Source organism: Phaseolus vulgaris, chromosome 1, assembly GCF_051622355.1.
Source record: "Phaseolus vulgaris cultivar YP4 chromosome 1, ASM5162235v1, whole genome shotgun sequence".
NCBI classification, from domain to species: domain Eukaryota; kingdom Viridiplantae; phylum Streptophyta; class Magnoliopsida; order Fabales; family Fabaceae; genus Phaseolus; species Phaseolus vulgaris.
Window position 1 is genome coordinate 35,386,854 of NC_143498.1, and position 21,465 is coordinate 35,408,318.

General features: G+C 33.2%; 2 protein-coding genes across 9 annotated transcripts; one reads left to right on the plus strand and one right to left on the minus strand.

Moving 5' to 3' along the window:
• Positions 1-1,931: 1,931 nt before the first annotated feature.
• Positions 1,932-9,015, plus strand: LOC137813859 (uridine/cytidine kinase UKL1, chloroplastic). 2 transcript variants are annotated; one of them, XM_068616308.2, is made up of 14 exons: positions 1,932-2,214; positions 2,301-2,392; positions 3,141-3,210; positions 3,288-3,406; positions 3,488-3,584; positions 4,315-4,394; positions 4,586-4,780; positions 6,923-7,006; positions 7,093-7,153; positions 7,347-7,407; positions 7,616-7,709; positions 7,802-7,874; positions 8,344-8,426; positions 8,531-9,015. In XM_068616308.2, exons 1-14 carry the CDS (start codon positions 2,049-2,051, stop codon positions 8,675-8,677), a joined length of 1,422 nt encoding a protein of 473 aa, XP_068472409.1. In that variant the 5' UTR covers positions 1,932-2,048; the 3' UTR covers positions 8,678-9,015. The 2 variants fall into 2 exon arrangements, 1 of the variants encoding a protein (XP_068472409.1); XR_016520612.1 differs by having other exon boundaries at positions 1,977-2,214; positions 7,347-7,423.
• A 1,499-nt stretch (positions 9,016-10,514) lies between these two features.
• On the minus strand, positions 10,515-21,429 carry LOC137813861 (callose synthase 3-like). Of its 7 annotated transcripts, XR_016520623.1 has the most exons (6): positions 21,249-21,429; positions 20,117-20,315; positions 19,045-19,141; positions 18,843-18,919; positions 18,669-18,762; positions 15,369-16,696 (listed from the first exon to the last, which is right to left on the minus strand). XR_016520623.1 is itself a non-coding variant. In XM_068616309.2 (3 exons), exons 1-3 carry the CDS (start codon positions 19,180-19,182, stop codon positions 18,735-18,737), a joined length of 243 nt encoding a protein of 80 aa, XP_068472410.1. In that variant the 5' UTR covers positions 19,183-19,330; the 3' UTR covers positions 18,316-18,734. The 7 variants fall into 7 exon arrangements, 1 of the variants encoding a protein (XP_068472410.1); XR_011081517.2 differs by lacking the exons at positions 20,117-20,315; positions 21,249-21,429 and adding an exon at positions 10,515-10,636 and having other exon boundaries at positions 16,667-16,696; positions 19,045-19,330; XR_016520618.1 differs by lacking the exon at positions 15,369-16,696 and having other exon boundaries at positions 18,316-18,762.
• Between the last annotated feature and the right edge of the window lie 36 nt (positions 21,430-21,465).

The window sequence follows — 21,465 nt, forward strand, 5'->3', positions numbered from 1 at the left end:
GTTTTTCATCTAAGACTTTTTCAAAGAGTTCTGAGATTGCTTAAGAGTTGAGATATTGATCAAGGTGCTGAATACGATTCTACTTGTATTGATTTCAGATATTCATCTGTAACAAGTGTAATCTTTGAAAACTGCTGAACAATTCGTGTGTGTGTTTTGCTGAGATTGGTTGTGTGTTCTTGAGGTGTTCAAGATCAGCAATCTTAGTCTTGACCAAGGAGAGTGTGTTTCTTGAGGTGTTCAAGGTCATTTCTCTTGGTTGTTGTGTGGATATCCTCAGGGTTTCTGAGAAGACTGGATGTAGCTCTAGTTTGGAGTGAACCAGTATAAACAACTGTGTACAATCTCTCTATCCCTAACTCTTTAATTTCAGTTTGTTTGTTGTTTGCTGGTATAAACAACCGATTGTTTCGAAGAAACAACCGATTGTTTTTTTTTAGTATTACAGTTTTGCTTGCTGTTTTGGCTAACTGAATTGCTGAATCAATTGGTTTCTGAAATAAGTTCATTCTAGCTTTGAAAAGTTTGTGAAAACCCCTTTAAACAATTCACCCCCCCCCCCTCTAGTTTAAAGCCATCTTTTCTAACAGCCGTAAAAAGTCATCAATACTTCATGAGTCAGGTTACTCCCTACTGGTACTAGTACTATGGCCTGGAAGCCACATTTCTCTCTTCTTTATTACTGCTCTAAGGTATCGGGGCCCGAGGCCTCCTCGCCCGTACCTTGGCCTCTGGTGGTGTCGCTCCCTCCATGGTCTTTCCTACCCATGGATATCGGGGGGTAACACCATTGATGTCTTGTTCTGGCGACGCCTCAACCTGACGACTCTCCATCTTGGCGACGCCTCATCTTGGCGACGCCTCAACCTGACGACGCCTTGTCTTGGCGACGCCTCAACTTGGCGACGCCTCAAGCGGTCAATCTGTTGACTTCCTTCCTTGGACCCTTTGAGTGGTCCCACCATATGTTGACTTTGACCTTGACGTTGACTTTAACTTTGACTTTGGTCAATGCCCGGAGACGGGACGGTACAAAATCCATTTTTTAAAAATATTTAACGGTTATTAGAGTTATTAAATAAAAACTACAAAGAGTCTTCTAGGAATGGGAGCAATTTAATTAATTTGCACAAGCTATTAGATATTTACACTGTTGTTATTATTATGAAAAACATATACTTAAAAATAAAAACTACTAAAAAGACTAATGTTTTGTGTATACTAGAGATGGTTTTTGAATCTGAATCTAATTGGAACTTATAAAAAAATAATTATAATGCGCAAGTAAATTAATCACAAAATATATTGGATTTAAATTTAAATATTTATCTTTAAAAATATAGAGAAACTTACACTGAATTTCTTTTATTTAGACAATAATATATTTACATCCTTCATAATCATCTATTGATAAATTTTTTAATGGTCAAATATATTTTTCAAAATATCTTAACAGTTTAATTTTTTGTTTTACCTAATTTTCTTATTGTAAATATTCAAATTAAAAGTTTGAAAAAAAAGACGAAAATCACTTTCACTTAAAAGTAAAAAGAAAAACATATTTAACAACTTGTTAATTTATAATGTCGAGACATATGCACCTCTTTACCCAAAGAAGATTGTTTAAAGAAAATTGTTTTTATTAACATATAGTTGGATGTTTACATATCCATCTTATGAAATCAACTTCGCTGTTTTTTCTACCTTAATCTTATCTTATAATTTCGATTCACTTTAATTTTTATCCTTTAATCTCGATTACTTACTTAAGTCAACTATTTTCTAATTTAATTAAACATAATTTTTTACAGAGAAATTCCAAATTAGTTAAATAGTATTTTACCTTTTATATTTTTTGATAAATTTTAAACAAATATATTAAAAAATATTGTGTATTCATAAGATTTTTCAGTAAGATAAAGTGATAAAACATACCCTAAGAAGATGAAGAAAGGATAAATGGAAGAATAAAAATAAAGTCTTTTTCACACAGAGAAGCTGCAACATAAAAAGGAACAACAAAAGGACCTTACACTGAAAAAGCCACCATGCCCGAAGAAACGACATCGATTGACTACGTCATGGAGGCCGCATCTGGGGCCCACTTCTCCGGCCTCAGACTCGACGGCCGGCTACCTTCCTCCGCCACCGCCTCCGCCACTCCCGATTCAACCCTGGCATCGGATTCTCACCCCAATCAGCCTTTCGTTATAGGTTTTTATTCTTCCTTTTCTCCGCACTTTTCCTTCTTTCAATGTTTCAATTTCAAAATTAAACGAATGCGATTAACGTGTGTGTAGGAGTTTCCGGAGGTACTGCCTCCGGGAAAACCACCGTCTGCGACATGATCATTCAGCAGCTTCACGATCACCGCGTCGTCCTCGTCAATCAGGCACGCCTTCACTCTCCCTCCATCTTTTTTTTTAATTTAAAATTAATAATAATTATTTAATTGATATTTTTGTTTAAAACCGTGGAGTCAACAATAGTATCAATTAAAGACCAAATGATGTTTGTAGACAAATGATAATGGGATGTGTCATACCTTTCTTTTGATTTTGTTATAATGTAGAAATGATAAGTGTAAAATGGGAAACTTCACGTATCAAGAAATTTTAAATGATCTTTATGTAAAAATCAAAGACCGATAAAAGGAAATAGAGGGACTGTTATTTTAGTTTCTGGAACTGTGAGAGACTGTCTCCTAATATCCTTGCATTCTGTATAACTGTTTTTTTAATTTTCAAGATATACAACTTACTTTCGTTATACTTCCTCCGTTCCAAAACAGTGTTGTACAATGGCTATTTCAGCAATTTAGTTTTGTTCCTAGACTATAGTTGTTTTGCAAATCTAAGGTAACTTTTGTAGTGTTTTCCAGTTAGATCTAGTAAAACATTAAATAGTTTAGTCTACAAATGTAATAGTTTATGTTTTCCCGACTGTACTAAGCTAAAATAACTATAGTTTTGGAATAGAGCGAGTAGTTCCTAAATTATCATTATATTTTAGTGGTAAATACTAAATTTTCAATTTCAGGAATTTATTTGTCAATTTTTTTTAAATTTCAGAGACTAGTACAAGACCCATTCCAATTTCTGGCACTAAACTAATTTATGTGTTTTTATTTGTGTGTATAGGACTCGTTTTATCGTGGGCTGACACCCAAAGAGTTGGAACGTGTTCATGAGTATAATTTTGATCACCCTGGTAATTTTCATTTCCGTTTAAACTCACTGGTTGACTTGAGCGAGTTTAGTTCACTCGGTGGGTTCCGTTTCTTGTAGAGGCTTTTGACACCGAGCAGTTGTTAGAATGCATGGGGAAACTCATCAGTGGCCAGGGCGTGCATGTTCCCATTTATGACTTCAAGAAACATCAGCGTTCTTCTGATAGTTTTCGCCAGGTTTCAACTCGAAAGAATGATGTCATTTTGTTTTTGGTTTGTTAGGATTTCTTTTTAGTTGATGTGGTGCTTTTTGCTTAGGTTAATGCCTCTGATGTGATTATACTGGAGGGGATTCTTGTATTCCACGATCAGCATGTGCGGGATCTGATGAACATGAAGATCTTTGTAGACACAGGTTTGTATCTTAATCTTTCAACAATGATGTGTCATATGAAAGGTTTGTGGCACAGTCATGCAACCTTTGCTCTTGTGGAAAATTGTGGATAAATTTACTGCAATTGTATTGTAGACGTCATGTGGTTGCAGAGAGTCTGAAAACCTTAATTTTAATGCCAAATTGCGGTTGTAGACTGTGTTTAGTTGACATGGGAGTTTACAACTTGTTTATGAAACACAATGCGGAGCTATAGTTACTAATTAATTGTGTTGCATTTCTGTGGATGCTTGGTAAAGTAAATACTGGTAGGCATTTCATAAGAATATGAAAGAAAGAAAGTTCTAAAATCCACTAATACACAGCATAATTGCTGTGAGACTGTAGAAATGGTCAGGCCATTAGGTTTACTGTTTGATTATTACAGCAAAGGATTGTGTTTTTTGTTTTTTATTGGATGGACTATATAGATGGTTTCCTGGACAATATGTAGAATAGAAGAGTAGACTGTTTTGTTTACTTCATATTCCTATGGAAATGTGACTTTCCCTCTTCCCTCTCAAAGGAGTAAAATTAAAGTAAAAACAAGATATTACTACTTTTCTTTGGCACGAACAATACCTTTGAATGGGATGTTACATTCCCAAGTTCCCATTCCTTGGAATAAAATTGTAAACATTGAAACGGACAAACTACACACTATTATATTAGTATCTTATATGTTTCATCAATGGTTATTAATTTCTTACAGATGCTGATGTGAGGCTTGCTCGTAGAATTAGACGTGACACAGTGGAGAGGGGCAGGGATATAAACTCTGTTCTTGAACAGGTATGTCCAACAGTTTAATTTGTAAGCATGGCTTTAAAGCAGCCACACTACTAATGACAGCACTTCCCCTATGAATTTATATTTTTGAGAAAGTTTCATGTCTGAACATAGAGAGAATTTCATAATCCTCATGTTGTGCGATCACTAGCATTGCATATTTATCCATAACTACTTGTAATGTTGTTTTGTAGTATGCAAAATTTGTTAAGCCTGCATTTGATGATTTTGTTCTACCATCAAAAAAGTATGCTGATGTGATCATTCCTCGTGGAGGTGATAATCATGTAGCCATTGATTTGATTGTGCAACATATCCGTACAAAGCTTGGTCAACATGATCTATGCAAAATATATCCAAACGTCTATGTTATTCAGTCTACATTCCAGGTATGCATAAACATAGCTTGTCATTTTAATTTTAATTTTTCCAATCCTAATGATGTAAAATTTGGGGATATCCAATGACACATTCATACTAGTCACACAAAAAGACTAGTTACTTTACTTAATGTACCTTATCAAATCCTTGATGTCATAGTTTTTTATTGTTGGTGGAATTGAAAAGGAGAATTATCAAGTTTTACATTTTCTGGATCATAGAAATTATTTCAATGTAACCAAAGTACTTTGTTTCATTACGAATATCCAAGAAAGATCTAAGAATTATTTTGAAAAGACATACAATGAAGAGTATTCTTGCTTTTATTTGAATTTGGATACATGCCAAATGACACCATTTGATCCATGGAGCTAGTTGACCTCACCTAGTAGGATAAGGCTCTTGTTGAATTCAAATTCAAATTGGGATATATATCAAAGTGGAGCAGAAATTGGAAATTGAGAACAATCACATTTCAGGGCTACAACTTGTGATTTTTATACAGTACAAAATGATACAAATGCATAGGCTGCACTAAAGAGGCTGGAATATTCATTTAGATAGAAAGTAACATAGGTTGTTTTGTACTTTGGTAATTCTTGCTGCCCTTTCCTTTATCTGTGTTTCAAAAACCAAACCAGTGGGTCCCAGGGCCAACCAAAAATATTAATAAATCACAATTTTAACTCTTTTTTCTTTTAAAAGTAAAAAAAAATCTAAAATATTTTTCATTTACTTTTTTATTCTACGCATAAACTTATTATTAATAAATATTGATGTATATTATTGAAATGTTAGTTTAAGTTTGATAACATTTTATTTAAACTTATATATATATATATATATATATTTAAAAGTGAAGAACCTATAAATTTATGTTTTATTTTAGTTTTGTTTTTAGCATCTTAAAATTATGATATTATACTTTCTTAATATTTGTATATATTTTATCTACTAAAATAATTTTATTTATATCGTTTTGACCCTAGTTCAACCATGGTTGAACCGTTGAAACTTTAATGAGTACCTTCACTGGTTCAATCAATAACCAGTCCGGTTTTAAAAATAGGTTTCTATTGACAAGCTACAAGTTGGTATAATGTGAGGTAAGCCCCCATTGGGTGGTTTCTGTTCAATAGGGGGATTCTAACAGATTGACAACTTGACAGAAGAGAAAACTATGAGATTGAATTTTGGTAAATATCAGATTTGAATTTTGAGGGCAAGTGAGATCCTAGACTCTCAAAATCCTAAGAGAAAACTAGTATTCATTCTTTTCCAGTGAACATTGTTTTTTCTTTCAATAATCAGAGCTCTGGTTTTAGTGCTTTGGGTATTGAATCTTAAAGATGATTTTGAAATTTAAAGATGTAGAGGCGTATGTGTAGTGGCACTTAACTGCTGTGAAAACACTAGAGGTTGAGAAGCTATCACAGACTGTGAAGGCTCTAAGAGAGTGTATTTTCAGTTGATGGGCTTAGGTTAGGTGGTGGAAATGGCAAAATCCGAATACAACATGGTGGAACTTTGTGAAGGCTGTGATTAAAAATTTCCAACCAGAGTATGACCTAGATCAAGTGGTCTGGGCATCAGAAAGAAACAAGGTTGCAGCCACAAATTTTGAACCAGATACAACCAAGAATTGGAAAAACTAGAAGGTAGTAAGAAGTGTAGGTTGGATAGAGTAATCATTGGATACTTGTAGGTTTTGGAAAGGAGCCCATTTTTAGGAAGGGAGACCATCTTCTTGGTTATTAGAGTGGACAAACAAATGCAACTTCATCTCAGCAAAAATGCAAGGAGACAAGAAAGATGGGAAATTTGTGCTCAATAAAAGACATGCTGATTACCAATACTTGAAAATGATGTGGATCCACTTATGAAACCTCTTGCACCGCAAAAGTATGACGGATGACCACTCTATAGATCTATGGGTATATTGCACATATGTCTAATTGCCTTTGAGATGTTGGTGTGAGACTAGAGGCCAATATTTTATTTTGACCAGATTTGCTTATTTTTGTATTTTGCTTTTATTCAATAATTATGATGTTCATTTCTTTGATTGTGTTTCTTTAAATATGATAAGTCCTTAATTGAAAATTCAATATTTTGCGTGGTTCTTTGTTGGCTATGGTTATACATTTCAGATAAGAGGGATGCATACATTGATTCGGGACCGAGACATTTCAAAGCATGATTTTGTGTTTTATTCAGATCGACTTATACGCTTGGTACTTTATGATTTGCGGCTCTGCTGAATTTCTTCCATTCATGGGTTTTCAGTACTTAGTTTATGAGACATGATTTTGGTTATCAGGTTGTTGAGCATGGTCTAGGTCATCTGCCTTTCACAGAAAAGCAAGTGGTTACTCCCACAGGTAATCATCAGCTGTCATTGTCCTCAGTCCTTTCAGTATTTATGTTCATTACACCTTCTCTTGTTATTTGGAGAATAAGATTTGTGCTGTGAACTGCAACATGTTTGATAAAGAAGTGCCAGATCAACAGTAGTTCACTAATGAAAGCTTATTTTGACAACCATAATTAACTGAAATGAGGTTCAAATTGCAGGATCCGTCTATACTGGTGTTGATTTCTGCAAAAAGTTGTGTGGTGTTTCAATTGTTCGAAGGTGAGCATTGAACCAGGTATTAATTTTGGTGAGTATTTTTAGAAATGCAATGATGGAACTAAGTACAGTTCCCTTGTTTGATTTGATTAACGATCTCAATTTTGATATGGGTGTGTATATGGTTAAGCATCTCTGGTACTAAAACTGCAGCTATTCACTTCTAGACTGTCTCTTGGGCTTATTGTTCTTCATTGTTTTTGGATTCTAGTGGTGAGAGCATGGAAAATGCACTTCGTGCATGTTGTAAAGGCATTAAAATTGGTAAAATTCTGATTCACCGGGATGGAGACAACGGAAAACAGGTAAATGAATTATTTGGAATTAGACATAGAGATATAGGTTCTTTACTGATGTTGTTGGTGTTCAATGGTAAACCCTTTGCTTCTCTGAGCAGCTTATATATGAAAAGCTTCCCAAGGATATTTCAGAACGGCATGTTTTGCTTCTTGACCCGGTCCTGGCCACAGGTTAAGACTTGGAATCTTTGCCCGCAATTTATTTTTCCATTTTATATTTCTATAGCCATTTTTTCTTGAAATTCGTAGGGGTAGTTAATGCTCACGATTTTATTTGCATTTTTTGAATTGATGGGAAGAAACCCTGTTAATGAGTTGATAGAATCGTTAAGTTGTACATTATGTTACTGGTATGAATGGTATCTGTTAATGTAGAAATACTGTTTTGCAGGGGAGTCAGGCATATCCTAATGATGATATAAATAAATATAATTGAATTTGTTATAGAATAGACGTAATTGTATTTTGATAGATACTGTATTAGAGTGAATGTGAAAGTACTGACCCATTAAATTGTTTCTTAACTACTATTTTGGGATGGCTCACATGTACTAGTCTAGTAGTCTACTTCTCGTATACTGTTAATACCGTCTGTGTTCGTTGTTGATAAATAGATAAAATCAATAACTTCCATTTTTAGGTAACTCCGCCAACCAAGCAATTGAGTTACTCATTCAGAAAGGAGTACCAGAAAACCACATTATATTCCTGAATCTCATTTCTGTGAGTTAATTCTGATGCCTTCTTTGCTGCTGATATAATCAGTTATTTGATTATCATTTCACACTGTTTACATACACGGATCTTATGGGCCTTTTTGCATTCAGGCTCCTGAGGGAATCCATTGCGTGTGTAAAAGGTTTCCGTCATTGAAGATTGTCACATCTGAGATTGATGTTGAATTAAATGAAGAGTACCGTGTTATCCCAGGATTAGGCGAATTTGGTGATCGCTACTTTGGCACCGATGATTGATCCTGAAGCATGACCAAAGGTGGAGACACCTTTTGGTAGCCTCCACATTGTATTAACATCAATGCAAACCTACACAGACGTTGATATACAAGAATGGTTTTCATATTATTAAATGTAGTGATCAGTCTTAGCAAGATGGTGTTACCAAACACAAATTGCTTTGCACGATTCTGTCAATATTGATCTTAAGTTAGTTATGTGGAAAAATATTCCGTAGTTATGGGGTACAATCTATATCACAACCAGATCAGTCATCGATGTATGTAAATTGTGTTACCATATTTCATACATATATCTGGTACCAAGTAAATAAACTTAAGTTTTTACCATGTCTTAAATAATTTATGTCACTCTTGTTAAACTTGGACCGACCAATATTACTTAGGCTTAATCAATTCTCGTCACTATATGGGCCTTCTGACTTATCCAGTTTTGTTTGAGTCAAAAAAAGATATTTTTGAAAAGTAGAAGAAGAACAAAAAAAAGTAGTCTCTATGATAAAAAAAAAATACTAAAGAAACTTAATACAATAACCACAAGTATCCTCAAATAACGTCTAAATGTATTAATATTTGACAGTTCAAATCTAAAGTAGTAGTCTCTATCACAATTTTTGTAATACCAGTTTGTTACTGGTTCACGTATAGTGGCTTGTGTGGTTAAGAAAATTGGACTGGATTTCCCTTTTCCTTACAATCAAAACATCCATACTATTTTACGGTAGATGTTGATGTTCTTTGTCAAAAACTAGTTATAAATCCCATAAAGACCAAGAGTCATCGTGATTCCCAAACCGTGAGAATAAAGTTCTTCAACATTGATCCAATGTTTGATGTGCACAGATAAAAGGTTTGGTTTAGTCATCTTTGACGGACAACGATGGAATACCAAGTTGAGTAGGTGATATGGAAGCCATTTCAAAGGTTGTAAGGGCTTTTTGACAGGAAAGCTTATGAGTTCAAGAATGATTTGAAAGTGTAACCTATAATAACTTAACATAACTTTTCATGGTGCGAGTGAAGTGAAGTGAAGTCACATTTGATTACTTTTTTACGACACATTTGATTACTCGTTTACGACAAGTGTACTGAGTCAGAAGTAATAATTTGTCTTTAAGGATGTGATATCAAACCTACAAGAAACAATTATTTAAAATTTTAATCGTAGCATTTACTAAGTATAAAAATACGTAGAGTAATTTGATTTGAAAGTTATTAACATAAGTTTGCATGAAAATTAAATAAAAATAAATTAAATTATTTGGATGAGTCAATTGAGAAACTTGGGGATGAGGTTAATCATTCTTACTTAGTTTCAATGAATAAAAACATATAACATTCCATCTTTATTAACATTGATGGACCTATAAAAATCATTATATTGATTCCTCATACTACAAAATTATTAAGAGAATCTCCTAAATATTGATTTTTTGCATATTTATAAAAACTCATTATCATTACAAACAAATGTTATAAAGCAATTAAGGTAGGTGATGAAGCGAGAGGTGTGCCAGGAGGTGGTGGTGGTTGCACAAGAGGGCGTCTAATGTCTAGAGACTTCAACAACATGCAATTTATTAAGGTTAGAATAGTCTAATGTTGCTAAGTTTGTATCAACAACATTTGTTTCAATTGCAAAACCAGCATCACAAAAGTTAGAATAGTTTAGAACATCAGACTATATAAACTCATATATCTCAGCGTCTGTCCGATCAATTAAATCAGAAAAATCACAATCCTCTAAAAAATCTAACACATTATCATCCAAAATGTCAAGATTATCACAAAGTGATCTTCAATCGTTTGTTTCATAGTGTGTAGGATATTGAACTAGACTAGAATGTCTCCAAACTCCATAGTCAGTGTGCCTGCATGAACCTCAATCTTGGTGCGGCGAAGATGATGGTTGTTGCACCAAAAGGTGAATCTTCTCCACCCATGTCCAAAATGTAGAAATCTGTAGGAAAACAAGTTTATTTACTTTAATAAAGACGTCTTCAAGAAGTCCTACAAGTTGAATTGTTCTCCTATTAGCGAGTTGAACGACTATACTTGTGGGTTTAAGAGGACCAAGAGACAAAGAAGTAAACACAGATAAAGGCATAACATTTATAGATTCTCCCAAGTCAAGCATCGCATTTTAAAATTGGTTATTGCCAATTATGCAAGGAATGGTGAAAGTGCCTAGGTCTTTGCATTTCTCAGGTATTGCTACCATAGGCTTTTCAATGAGAGTAGAAACATTTCTTCCTATGTCTACCTTTTCGTTCCCTTTAAGACGCCTTTTATGTGTGCAAAGATCCTTCAAAAATTTGGCATATCTAGGAATCTGTTAAATAGCATCTAGCAGAGGAATGCTCACCTCGACCTTTCTGAATGTCTCAAGAATCTCCTTGTCAACTTCTTCCATTTTTCTCCTTGTACATCAACTTCATGAGACGATATAGGAGGAGCGTCCATGTTATTATTGCTTGCGTTGGCCCTTCTTTGATCATCATTTGCTGGAGTAGTTATGTTGGAGGTGTTAGATGATCTCGACTGATCGTCTACTTTGGTGGATTTTTGCACAGGTGCTTGCAACTGAGTACCACTTCTCAAGTGATAGCAATGACATTCTTTGAATTGATGGTCGTTTGGGAGGGAAGCTTATCAAACCCTTTTGATTTCATTTCATTCACGCTAGTGGCTAACTGACTAATCTTATTTTCCAAGTCATGAATGTTTGCCTTTGTTTTTTTGTACTCTTTCATCTGTTTTTTTGTACTATTTCATTTGCTTTCTAATGGAACTTCATGTTAAATTCAATCATTTGCTTCATTATATCCTCTAGAGAATATCCATCTTTTGTTAATACAACAACTAGTAATGAAGATGGTTGTTGTTGTTGTTTTGAGTTACCCCATCTAAGATTTGGATGATTCCTCCAACCCGAATTATACTTATTGGTGGAAAAATCATGGTTGAATGGTTGCTAAGGTGGGTTAGAGAGTCTATCAATGAAGGAAAAATCAGTACATTGTCTTCCACTATTAAAGATGTTTGCAGCATAAGCTTGAGGACATTCAACATTATTTTCTCCTTCAACTTCTTGAAGAGTGGGGCAAGTATCAATGGCATGGTTAGCTGTACAGATTCCACATACCTTTGCAACCGTTTGAGGAATAATTAGCTGCTTCATCATGGATGTATGGTTGTCTAACTGTTCCTTCATCTGAGCATTATCAACTGCATATCTAGTTGTCATCTCATGAACTCCACAAACAGGTATTGTAGAGTTGCTACGTGTATGGAATTGTTGATTGTTAGAAGCCATGATCTCAATCAATTGACTTGCAGCAACTGGCGTCTTATCAACCAAGGCTCTTCCACTGGCATCCTTTATCATCTGTCTATCAATAACCATCATACCCTCGTAAAAGTATTGTATTAGAACTTGTTCGTGAATATGATGGTATGGACAACTTGTACAAGGCCTCTTGAATCTTTCCCAGTATTCATAGAGACTTTCCCTGTCATGTTGTCTGATCCCGCATATTTCCTTTCTTATTGATGTGACTTTAGATGTCAGGAAGAATTTTTTAAGGAACATTTTCTCCAGTTCTTCCCAACTAGTCACTAACCTTGTCGACAAATAGTAAAGCCAATCTTTAGCTGCATCTTGGAGTGAAAAAGGAAACGCTTTGAGATTGATGGGCTCCTCTGATACCCAGTTGGGCTCATGGTGGTGCACACTATATGGAACACCTCAAGATGCTTATGTATGGTCTTGACGATGCCCTTTGGGCCCATCGTACAGCCTATAAAGCACCTATTGGGATGTCTCCTCTTAGGGTCGTCTTTGGAAAATCTTGTCATCTACCTATGGAGATTGAGCACAAAGCTTATTGGGCAATAAAGGCATGCAACATGGATTATGACTAGGCAGGAGAGCAGCAAAAACTCCAGCTGCAAGAGCTGGATGAGATCCGTTTGGAAGCATATGAGAACTCAAAATTTTACAAGGAGAGGACCAAGCATCTCCATGACCACTTCATCACTGGCAAGGAGTTTGTTGGAGGCCAAGTGTGTTAATGTTCAACTCCAGATTAAAGCTTATGCCTGGAAAGTTGCGCTCAAGATGGATTGGTCCATTTTTTATTACCCATGTCCATCCTCATGGTGCTGTAGAATTGCAGAGTCTAACGTCTACAAAGACATTTAAGGTGAATGGACACCGTCTAAAGCTCTTTCATGAGATTTCTCAAGAAGAGACGGTGGAAGAGATTACCTTGCAAGCCCCCAATTACCTTCAAGCTTGAAGAGGGAGTATTCCTTCTCTTACTTTTATCGTACACATCTATTAACTATTTTTACATTAAGGACAATGTTTGATTTAAGTGTGGGGGAGGAGAATTATAGTTTAGGATTTTTTTTGTCTCTTGTTTTTGTTTGCTTTGTTTGAGTTTCATTTTCTGTTTAAATTAAATAAATTAGCTTTTTAGGATCGTCTAATGACTGATATGTTTCATAATTCTTGCAAATCTTGGTTTCTTGATATTTGTTGTTTGGATTTTCTTAAAAATTGATAAATAAGTTGGTTATGAGAATTCTTAAGTTGAATCTTTTGATAGACTGTCCATAGTGAGTTTTTGAGTCGTAATTGATATATCTCTTAATACTCTCTGTAGTGTGTTTTTACTCATGTTTGCTTATACTCTAAAACTTATCTTGATTCTTTATTTTACAACCGTGATTTATGTGCATGAACTGAAATGATAGAGGCATTCTTTGTTTAAATTAACCCACTAGCCATATTAGCTTACCTTCATGATAATTCATTTGTTAGCCCCTTGAGCCTATAGCCTTTTTTTTTCTCTTATTTTTAATCCTCATTACAAGTCTTAAAACAGAAAAACCATGTTTGTCCCTACCTTAGAAGATAAAGGAGCTTTGAAATTATTTGGGAATAGGATCTTGAATAAGTGTGGGGGTGTATCTCATTCTAATAGTTTACCTCTTCAAATAAAAAAAGAAGAAGAAGAAGAAGGGAGTACAACCAGAAAAAGAAAAAGCAAATAAAGAAAATAAGAGTATATCCTCTAAATACACTAGATTCGTTGTCTACTATATCTTGAAATAAAAAGAAGAGTTGAATTGTCATGATACTTACACTTGTTTTTATACCTATCCTCCATTGCTCCTTTGTTTTTCTATGGTTTTTAAGCCTCCTTTCCCCATTTTACCTACCTTTACCTTAGCCTCATTACAACCCTTACGAAGTCCTCTTGATCTTTGATTGCATGTTTTCCGATTGTTGAGAATATTAGAGTTTTGTTAAGCATATGGTAGTATTTGTTTGCATGAGTGCTGAGTGTAAATACAAACCCTAAACACTTCAGAGTTGGAGAGTGTCCAGTGAAGTTTTATCATTTCTATTCAACCTTTGATTTCAATTACCTGCTTGTATATTAAGATATAGGAATTTTCATTCACATTTATCTTAATTCTTTGATTTCTTGAAATTATATCAGGTTTGTCATTATGTGTTCTTAGAATTTTCTATTTGCACTATTTTTATTTTTTCTTTGAGTCCTTAGAGTGTTTTTTCCAGGAGTGCAAAAGGATAAGTGTAGGGGTATTTGATGAGCATATATTTATTCACATTTAATAGCTTTAATCATATATTATTAGACTATAATAATAAATAAATTCATTGTTTTAATTCAGATTCATATAATTGAGTTTATGTGGGCCTTTATTATTATTTCTGTTAATTTTGTATTTTTAACCTAAGTTTCTTCTTTTTTATCAAAACAGGAAACAAGATCTGATATAAAGAATTAGAGAATTAAATTTGCAACTATCCGAGAAAAGGAATTGAATGCAAATTTCTGCCAGAATATTCTCTAAAACTTCTGCAATTAAAATTCCTCTGCAAAATCCTTAAAAAATACAAAACAAATGCTTTAGAGGATTAAAAAAAATGAAACTTTTGTTTATCTAAACCTCATAACTCAATAGAAAATTACAAAGGAATCAACAAAAAAGGTTTAGCCTTCCATGCGGAGGCAAAACAAGAATAATACAAAATGGAAAAGAAAATTTGGTATAGAATGTGTTTGTTTCTCTCAAACGCGATCCAAAAAGCTCCTTCTTCCTTCCTATGAAGTCTCTTTTATAATCTTCTTTTCCTTGCACAAAATAGGATTAAAAATCTACCTTATGATATTGTTTTACAATTATCATGTCCTTCCTTTTTTGTTTTAAATTATTAAACATATATTTTCATTCCCAAACAATCTCAGATTTTACTCTTGCTTCTCTTCCATATATTGTTTCCAATTTTCTTCAGATTTGTGCATTGATTGTAATTCATTCCAACACTGCTGTGATAGATATTGTTGAAGATTTTCTTGAATAATATCTTCAAAGTATATTTGCTCTATTTTTGAAGGAAGAGGAATTTTAATTGCAGGATTTTTAGAGAATATCCGTGTAAAAATTTGCATTCAATTTCTTTTATGAAATATTTGCAGATTTAATTTTCCTAATTTTTTATTTCATATTTTTGTTTCCTGTTTTGATAAAAAAAGTTGCTAATGACAAAAAAGTTGCTCTCATTAAAAATTTACAACAACTAACTCGTTCCCCCAAATCAATTATATATTCACTATTTTAATTCCAGAACAATTATTAACTCCAATAAATTTCTCTCTTAAATAAACATATATAATTACGCACATCACTTCACACATATACATTTGGATTTGAAAAATAATATTACATCTTTAACAAATATTTGACATTATAACAAGTATAAATTGGATATCAAAAAATTGAAACAGAGAGAATATTATTATAAATATTCAAGTCAACAGTCTCAATCAACATAAGGTCAATTAAAATAATTTTTTAGGCTATTATTACATCATATCATACATCATTTAAATCATATTTATTCATGACATCAATCAATCCTCACCCGTTATTAAATTTCAAGCATCAAAAAAAAGATATGTAAAATATAATCATATTTTCATTAAAATAAATTAAATTCATGAATATCAAAGTTATTTAAATAAACCAAGTCAATAAGAATTTTTGTTACAAATGAATGAATTAATTTTATATCCATTGAGCAAAATTTTAAAGATATTTCTCCAATTGCTCTTGGGTCTAAATTTGTTAAGTGGATTTCAAATTGGTGAGCACGTTGCAATTTGTTGAATGAATTCAGGTTTTAGACTAATGTTGGCTCTTTTAGTGGAATTTGTTGAGCGGGTAAATCTAAAACTTGTCATTCTTTAAAATTTTCAAAAGTCAAAATCCAAACTTCAACTAATCAATTATAAGTCTAAAATAAATAATTCTCGAGAGTCAGACACCTCTAAACTCAATCCAAAAATTGTATGCATAACACCGAATAACTTCATAATCATAAGCCTTCTAACCTATAGTTTAGTAAATTTCCATCAATCTTATCATCACCTATGTTGAAATAGAAGTCATAATGTAAAACAATATAAAGTGAATAGGTGCAGACCCCACATTTACATTGCCCTCATTTTTTCCAACAAAACCATAACCAAATTCAAAAAAATGGTTTATTTTGTAACTTTTGTTATACAACTTTGTTTTAAGTTATTTTTTAGTATATCCTTGGGTTTTCATATCCAAATATTTTTTTTTCTAATATCTAAATTGCCCAATTATAATTATATGACATTGTATGTGCAAGGAAGATTCAAAATTTGTGGTATAAATATTAAGTTATAAGTTTAAATGGTGAAAGAAAGCTCCTCTTACCTCAATTAAGTTTTAAGTGAAGCAACACACAAAGCAAAGTTAAGAAGAAGATGATCACACTAAGAAAGTGAGAGTCATGAAAATGCAACAAGAGAGAAACTCAATCACAAAATTCAAGAAGGAAGAAGAAGAAGAAGCATATTTTCAAGTATAATACTCTAACCCTAAGAAAAGAAGGAAAATAAAATAGAGAAAAACTTACCTCTTGGATCTCCCTATGCTTGATCGTGAACTAGATAGAAGAAACAAGAGAAAATGGCCAAGTGAGTGGGTAAGGTAAGTGTGGCTCCTTTCAAGGACAAGAGTTGTTGGGAGACAAAAAAACAAATGAAAAATGCTACTACAAAGCTTCACAACCATACACATGCATGCATACAAGGGAGAGGAAAGAGATAAAGCTAACTCTTATACCTTAAGTCACACATATAGTAAACATGTTGACTTTCATCTTTCCTCCTTCTCTCTCTCTTTGGCATAAATCTAGTACAACAAGACGGGGTTTGGATTTTTTTTCTTGCTAATGGCACTTGTAGTTTGGCCTAACAAACCCAACAACACATGGTCTCTCACTACAAGAAAAAATGGTTTTAACGAGGGTTTATTTTTACATTATCTAGGGTTAAAACCTCCATTAAGTCATTTTCCCAGGGTTGTAGTTTCCCCCGCTAAACCATCTCTGGGGAATGTGTTCCCCAGGGTTTTTTTAAACCTCAGGAAAAGCCTTTCAAAAATACCATGGGTTTAAGAACCTCCGTAAAATACCATGGGTTTCAAAACCTCCGTAAAATACCACAGGTTTCAAAACTTCCGTAAAATACCACAGGTTTTAGAACCTCCGTAAAATACCACGGGTTTTAGAACCTCCGTAAAATACCATGGGTTTCAAAACCTCCATAAAATACCATGGGTTTCAAAACCTCCGTAAAATACCATGGGTTTAAGAACCTCCGTAAAATACCATGGGTTTCAAAACCTCCGTAAAATACCACAGGTTTCAAAACTTCCGTAAAATACCACAGGTTTTAGAACCTCCGTAAAATACCACGGGTTTTAGAACCTCCGTAAAATACCATGGGTTTCAAAACCTCCATAAAATACCATGGGTTTCAAAACCTCCATAAAATACCATGGGTTTCAAAACCTCCGTAAAATATAAAATATAAGGTTTATGAGAAAATTCATATTCATTATATGCAAAAAAAAAAAAAAAAAAAAAAAAAAAAAAAAAAACTATATTAATCTTATGGCCCACTTATATAATCAAAATCGAAGTTTTCAAAATATACTAAAATAATTTTAAAAAAATCTGACATGAATAACCATAATGATAAACTAACATAATATAAAGTTATAAGAAATGAAAATATAAAATTAACATAATACAATTTTATTCATATATATATATATGGTTTATATTTATATATTATTATATGTTATACATTTGTCTCTATTATATAATATATAATTATGCATTAATTTTTTTCTATGTTTTCACATATTAGAGTACATTGTATGTTTATTATATGATAATATATGATATATGATTCACTGGAAAAGCAGCTGCAGCCGCAATGGAAAAGCATTCACAGTATAACACACATTTGCCTCTCACACGTCTTCAAAGTAAAACTGCATCACACCTTTCTTTTCTAATGCTAACATAGAAAATCAAAATTACTTATAAAAATCTTATTATTCCTGATTCAAATTAAAGATTTATTTAATATGATTTGGCCAACAGTCAATTTGTATCCTATGATGAATCAGAGATGACTTTGAATCTTGAAAGCACTGATGGTCTCTGATAAATATTACACGATTCAGCAATTCATTATTTTTTATTTTTCTTTTCAAGACTCTTATCAAAAACATTGAATACTTGGATAAACTTAAATTAAAAAAAAAAATAGGGAGCACTATTAAGTACACCCCAATTAGAAAAACTTAAATTAATATTTTGTTCCACTTCTCTTTCTCGATGAATTCTTACTTTATCTCTAAAGATGACAATAAGTATCTAAAAGAATCTAGAGATATATAAAAAATCAAACAGAATGATAAAACAAGAAGCCTTGCAGCTATTTTCAATGAACAGGAAAGTTAATGACAATACAAAGTAATCTCCTTTTACAAAATTGAGAGAAAAGTACATGCTTATAGTTATCATGCGCAGAGAAAATTAGAAATTAATATTCAATACTTACATTAGATTTATCAAAAAATGAGTTTTCGGAAGGCAGGCAAAAGAAATCAGCATCAGCACGCATTGGCTAACCTAACTGAAAACAATCAGCAGACCTACAAGTATGTTGTTAAAAATTAAAAAATTGACAGGCATGACAGTCAATACAGAGAAAAATTAAAGCATAAACTCATACCAGAAATATTCATTTAAATCATCATAGTTCCTCCACTGTGAATGCTTTGACCTTCCCTTTTTGCTGCGTTCAGCTTCCTTTTGAGCAAGGAAATATCAATTTATTCATCAATGTGAAAAATAAATGAAATAAGTTTATATGGATGGACGACCACAAACAAAAAAGGAAAGGACAAGCAGACTGTAATCAATGCAAGAAAAACCTTAGCAATCACATTGTAGATAGGAGTGACAACTTTCCTTAAAAATGCTTCTTCTTCACCTCCATAAGCTGGCTTCACATTCTCTCCAGTCATCGGACTGACATTACCAGCAAGCATACCATACAATTCAAAAGCCATCAACAGAAACCATATTCAAAAGAACCAATTCATGTCAATTTTCATAAGTAGCAAGTTACCATCAAAGTCTCAATTAAAGCCAACAAGACAAATGTGACAATGTAAGCAAATGCCAAAACCATAGGGAGAATATACACAAACATGCACATTGCCTCCTAAACAGTCAAGAAAATAAGATTATGCAACACCAGGAAAAAAAATAACAAAATCACATGACAAACGCGTCTATATTATATTATAAGAACTACATGTTTCAATGTAAACAATCACGGACAAATATTACATATATTGAAGATACAAAAAAACACAATTAATGATATAAACAGGGTACTATATCTTTCGAGACTGAAACTTACATTCATTAATTTTATAGTGTCAGAAACTAATGCATGATACAGACATTATAATGCTCTTAATAACCGTCTTGCTTAGGTTAAACATCAAGAAAGTACAAACACCAGCTCTCCTAAAAGCTTATTCCATATAAATGCATATAATTACATACTCATCTAAAGCACCATCACAGTCAATGGTTGAATCCCATCACCAATAGTTCTTATAAGTTCACTTTGTGTTTCTTCTTTTTCTTATAATAACTATCCTTCTCAAATTTAATCTAGTTTTCTTAGAGAAGAAATAAAGCAAATCAAAGAATGTAGAAAAGTGTAAATCGGTAAGAATTATGAAGCCTTTTGGAAAGGATATTTAAATATTTTGTACGTAGCAATGACAGAATTCAAAATATCAGTACCACTGGATTTCACTCATTCCTTAAGCTTTATTATAAAAATAGTATACATTACACTAGACATTATCTGATAGCTAAATTGAATAACTTAAAATATTTTAGAGTGGAAAAGATAAGCACATGCAGAAAGAAATTGTAGCCTACCAAATTTACCAGATTAAGCATTGACAAGTTGTTCTAGAATACCTTCACAGCACCTTCTTCAACAATTGACATCCGGGACAGACGGTTGTAATCTAAACCAATCTTTTTCTTCAACTCCTCCATAAAATTAAAATTTATTTCATGGAGGAGTACATCCATACTCCACCAATCGGTCATCAAGCAACTTACACAAGCCTGACATTAGTGTCTAGAGTTGGACACTCCTTCCAATTAAACCATTCTGCATACTCAACAAAACCAGAACATCCAAAACCAGTACTCACAATTTAGTACACTTGTATTTGTGTTGCTTTCTATCTTATTTCCTAAATTGACTTTAAACTTTTGTTAGTTGGCTAACGTAAGACGGTAGAAGATAGGTCCTAATAATAAAAGCCATATCAGCGTCAGGATCACCAAACAACAAAAAACAAGATTCAAGGACCAGTTTGATTTGAACTAGTCCTTTCTTTAATAAGCCTTTGTCTTTATCTTGGAATCTATGCATCCATGGACTGCAAGCATAGATATGCCCAAGCAACCTACTAGAGGTTTTCAAAATTTCAGGACCACCATCATATACTTATGATGTTTATTTAAAAACATAGTGCAGAATAAGCAAATAGTGCAGAATTGAAAACAAATGTGAAAACATAATGATTGGAAAAACTGGATCAGAAACAGTGAATGAAAACAAATGGTTGGGATCCTTTTTTTTTTTTTTGAGCTGGAGCAGATTTAACTATGAACCTATAGCAACCCTTGTACACATAGCTAACCATAGATCAAACAAAGACCATCAAAAGGAGCCTACATAACACCCTGGACCATAACCCTGCACTCCCCTCTTTCAAGCCACCAGAACCTCCAATCTATTCCAAAATAGCCTCCAATCTATTCCGAAGTTACTAGACCCTAGATTTAACAAAATCCTCAACATTTTTATTTCGATAAAGCGTTAGGGATTATGCTTCAACTGATTCAAATAAGCAACTCAGAAAATCAATGCCAACTGAAGAAATCGACAATGGAAACAAAGAAAGGATAATGAAAACAAGAGCAAAATCGATGGTGATGACGGTGGTGTTGCGTTCGCCGGAGAGAACAATGGTGGAGCATATAGGGGCGTGAGAGAGAGAATATGTACTGAGAAGAAGAAGAAGAAACCAAATACCGTGGTGAAGCAGCAGAAGCAGGTCCGGTGGAGGAGGAGAACTAGGTCCGCGTGGTGGAGGAGGAGAAGCTCTATGGATGAGAAGTAGTTACCGTGGAAGAGGAGAATGAGCTTTTTAGTCAAAATTGAAAAAAGTGTGAGAATTTTCCTGAGGTTTGAAAATACATCTTTTGGAAAAGTTAAAAAAAAAAGATAATTTTTTTTATTAAAAATATTT

Coding starts and splice junctions, on each gene's coding strand:
- LOC137813859 (XM_068616308.2), top strand. CDS start 2,049: ATGCCCGAAGAAACGACATCGATTGACTACGTCATGGAGGCCGCATCT. Junction 3,585..4,314: donor GAAGATCTTTGTAGACACAG/GTTTGTATCTTA, acceptor AATTTCTTACAG/ATGCTGATGTGAGGCTTGCT. Junction 8,427..8,530: donor TATTCCTGAATCTCATTTCT/GTGAGTTAATTC, acceptor TTTTGCATTCAG/GCTCCTGAGGGAATCCATTG.
- LOC137813861 (XM_068616309.2), bottom strand. CDS start 19,182: ATGGCTTTTGAATTGTATGGTATGCTTGCTGGTAATGTCAGTCCGATG. Junction 18,920..19,044: donor TCTACAATGTGATTGCTAAG/GTTTTTCTTGCA, acceptor CTTGCTCAAAAG/GAAGCTGAACGCAGCAAAAA. Junction 18,763..18,842: donor GATTTAAATGAATATTTCTG/GTATGAGTTTAT, acceptor ACATACTTGTAG/GTCTGCTGATTGTTTTCAGT.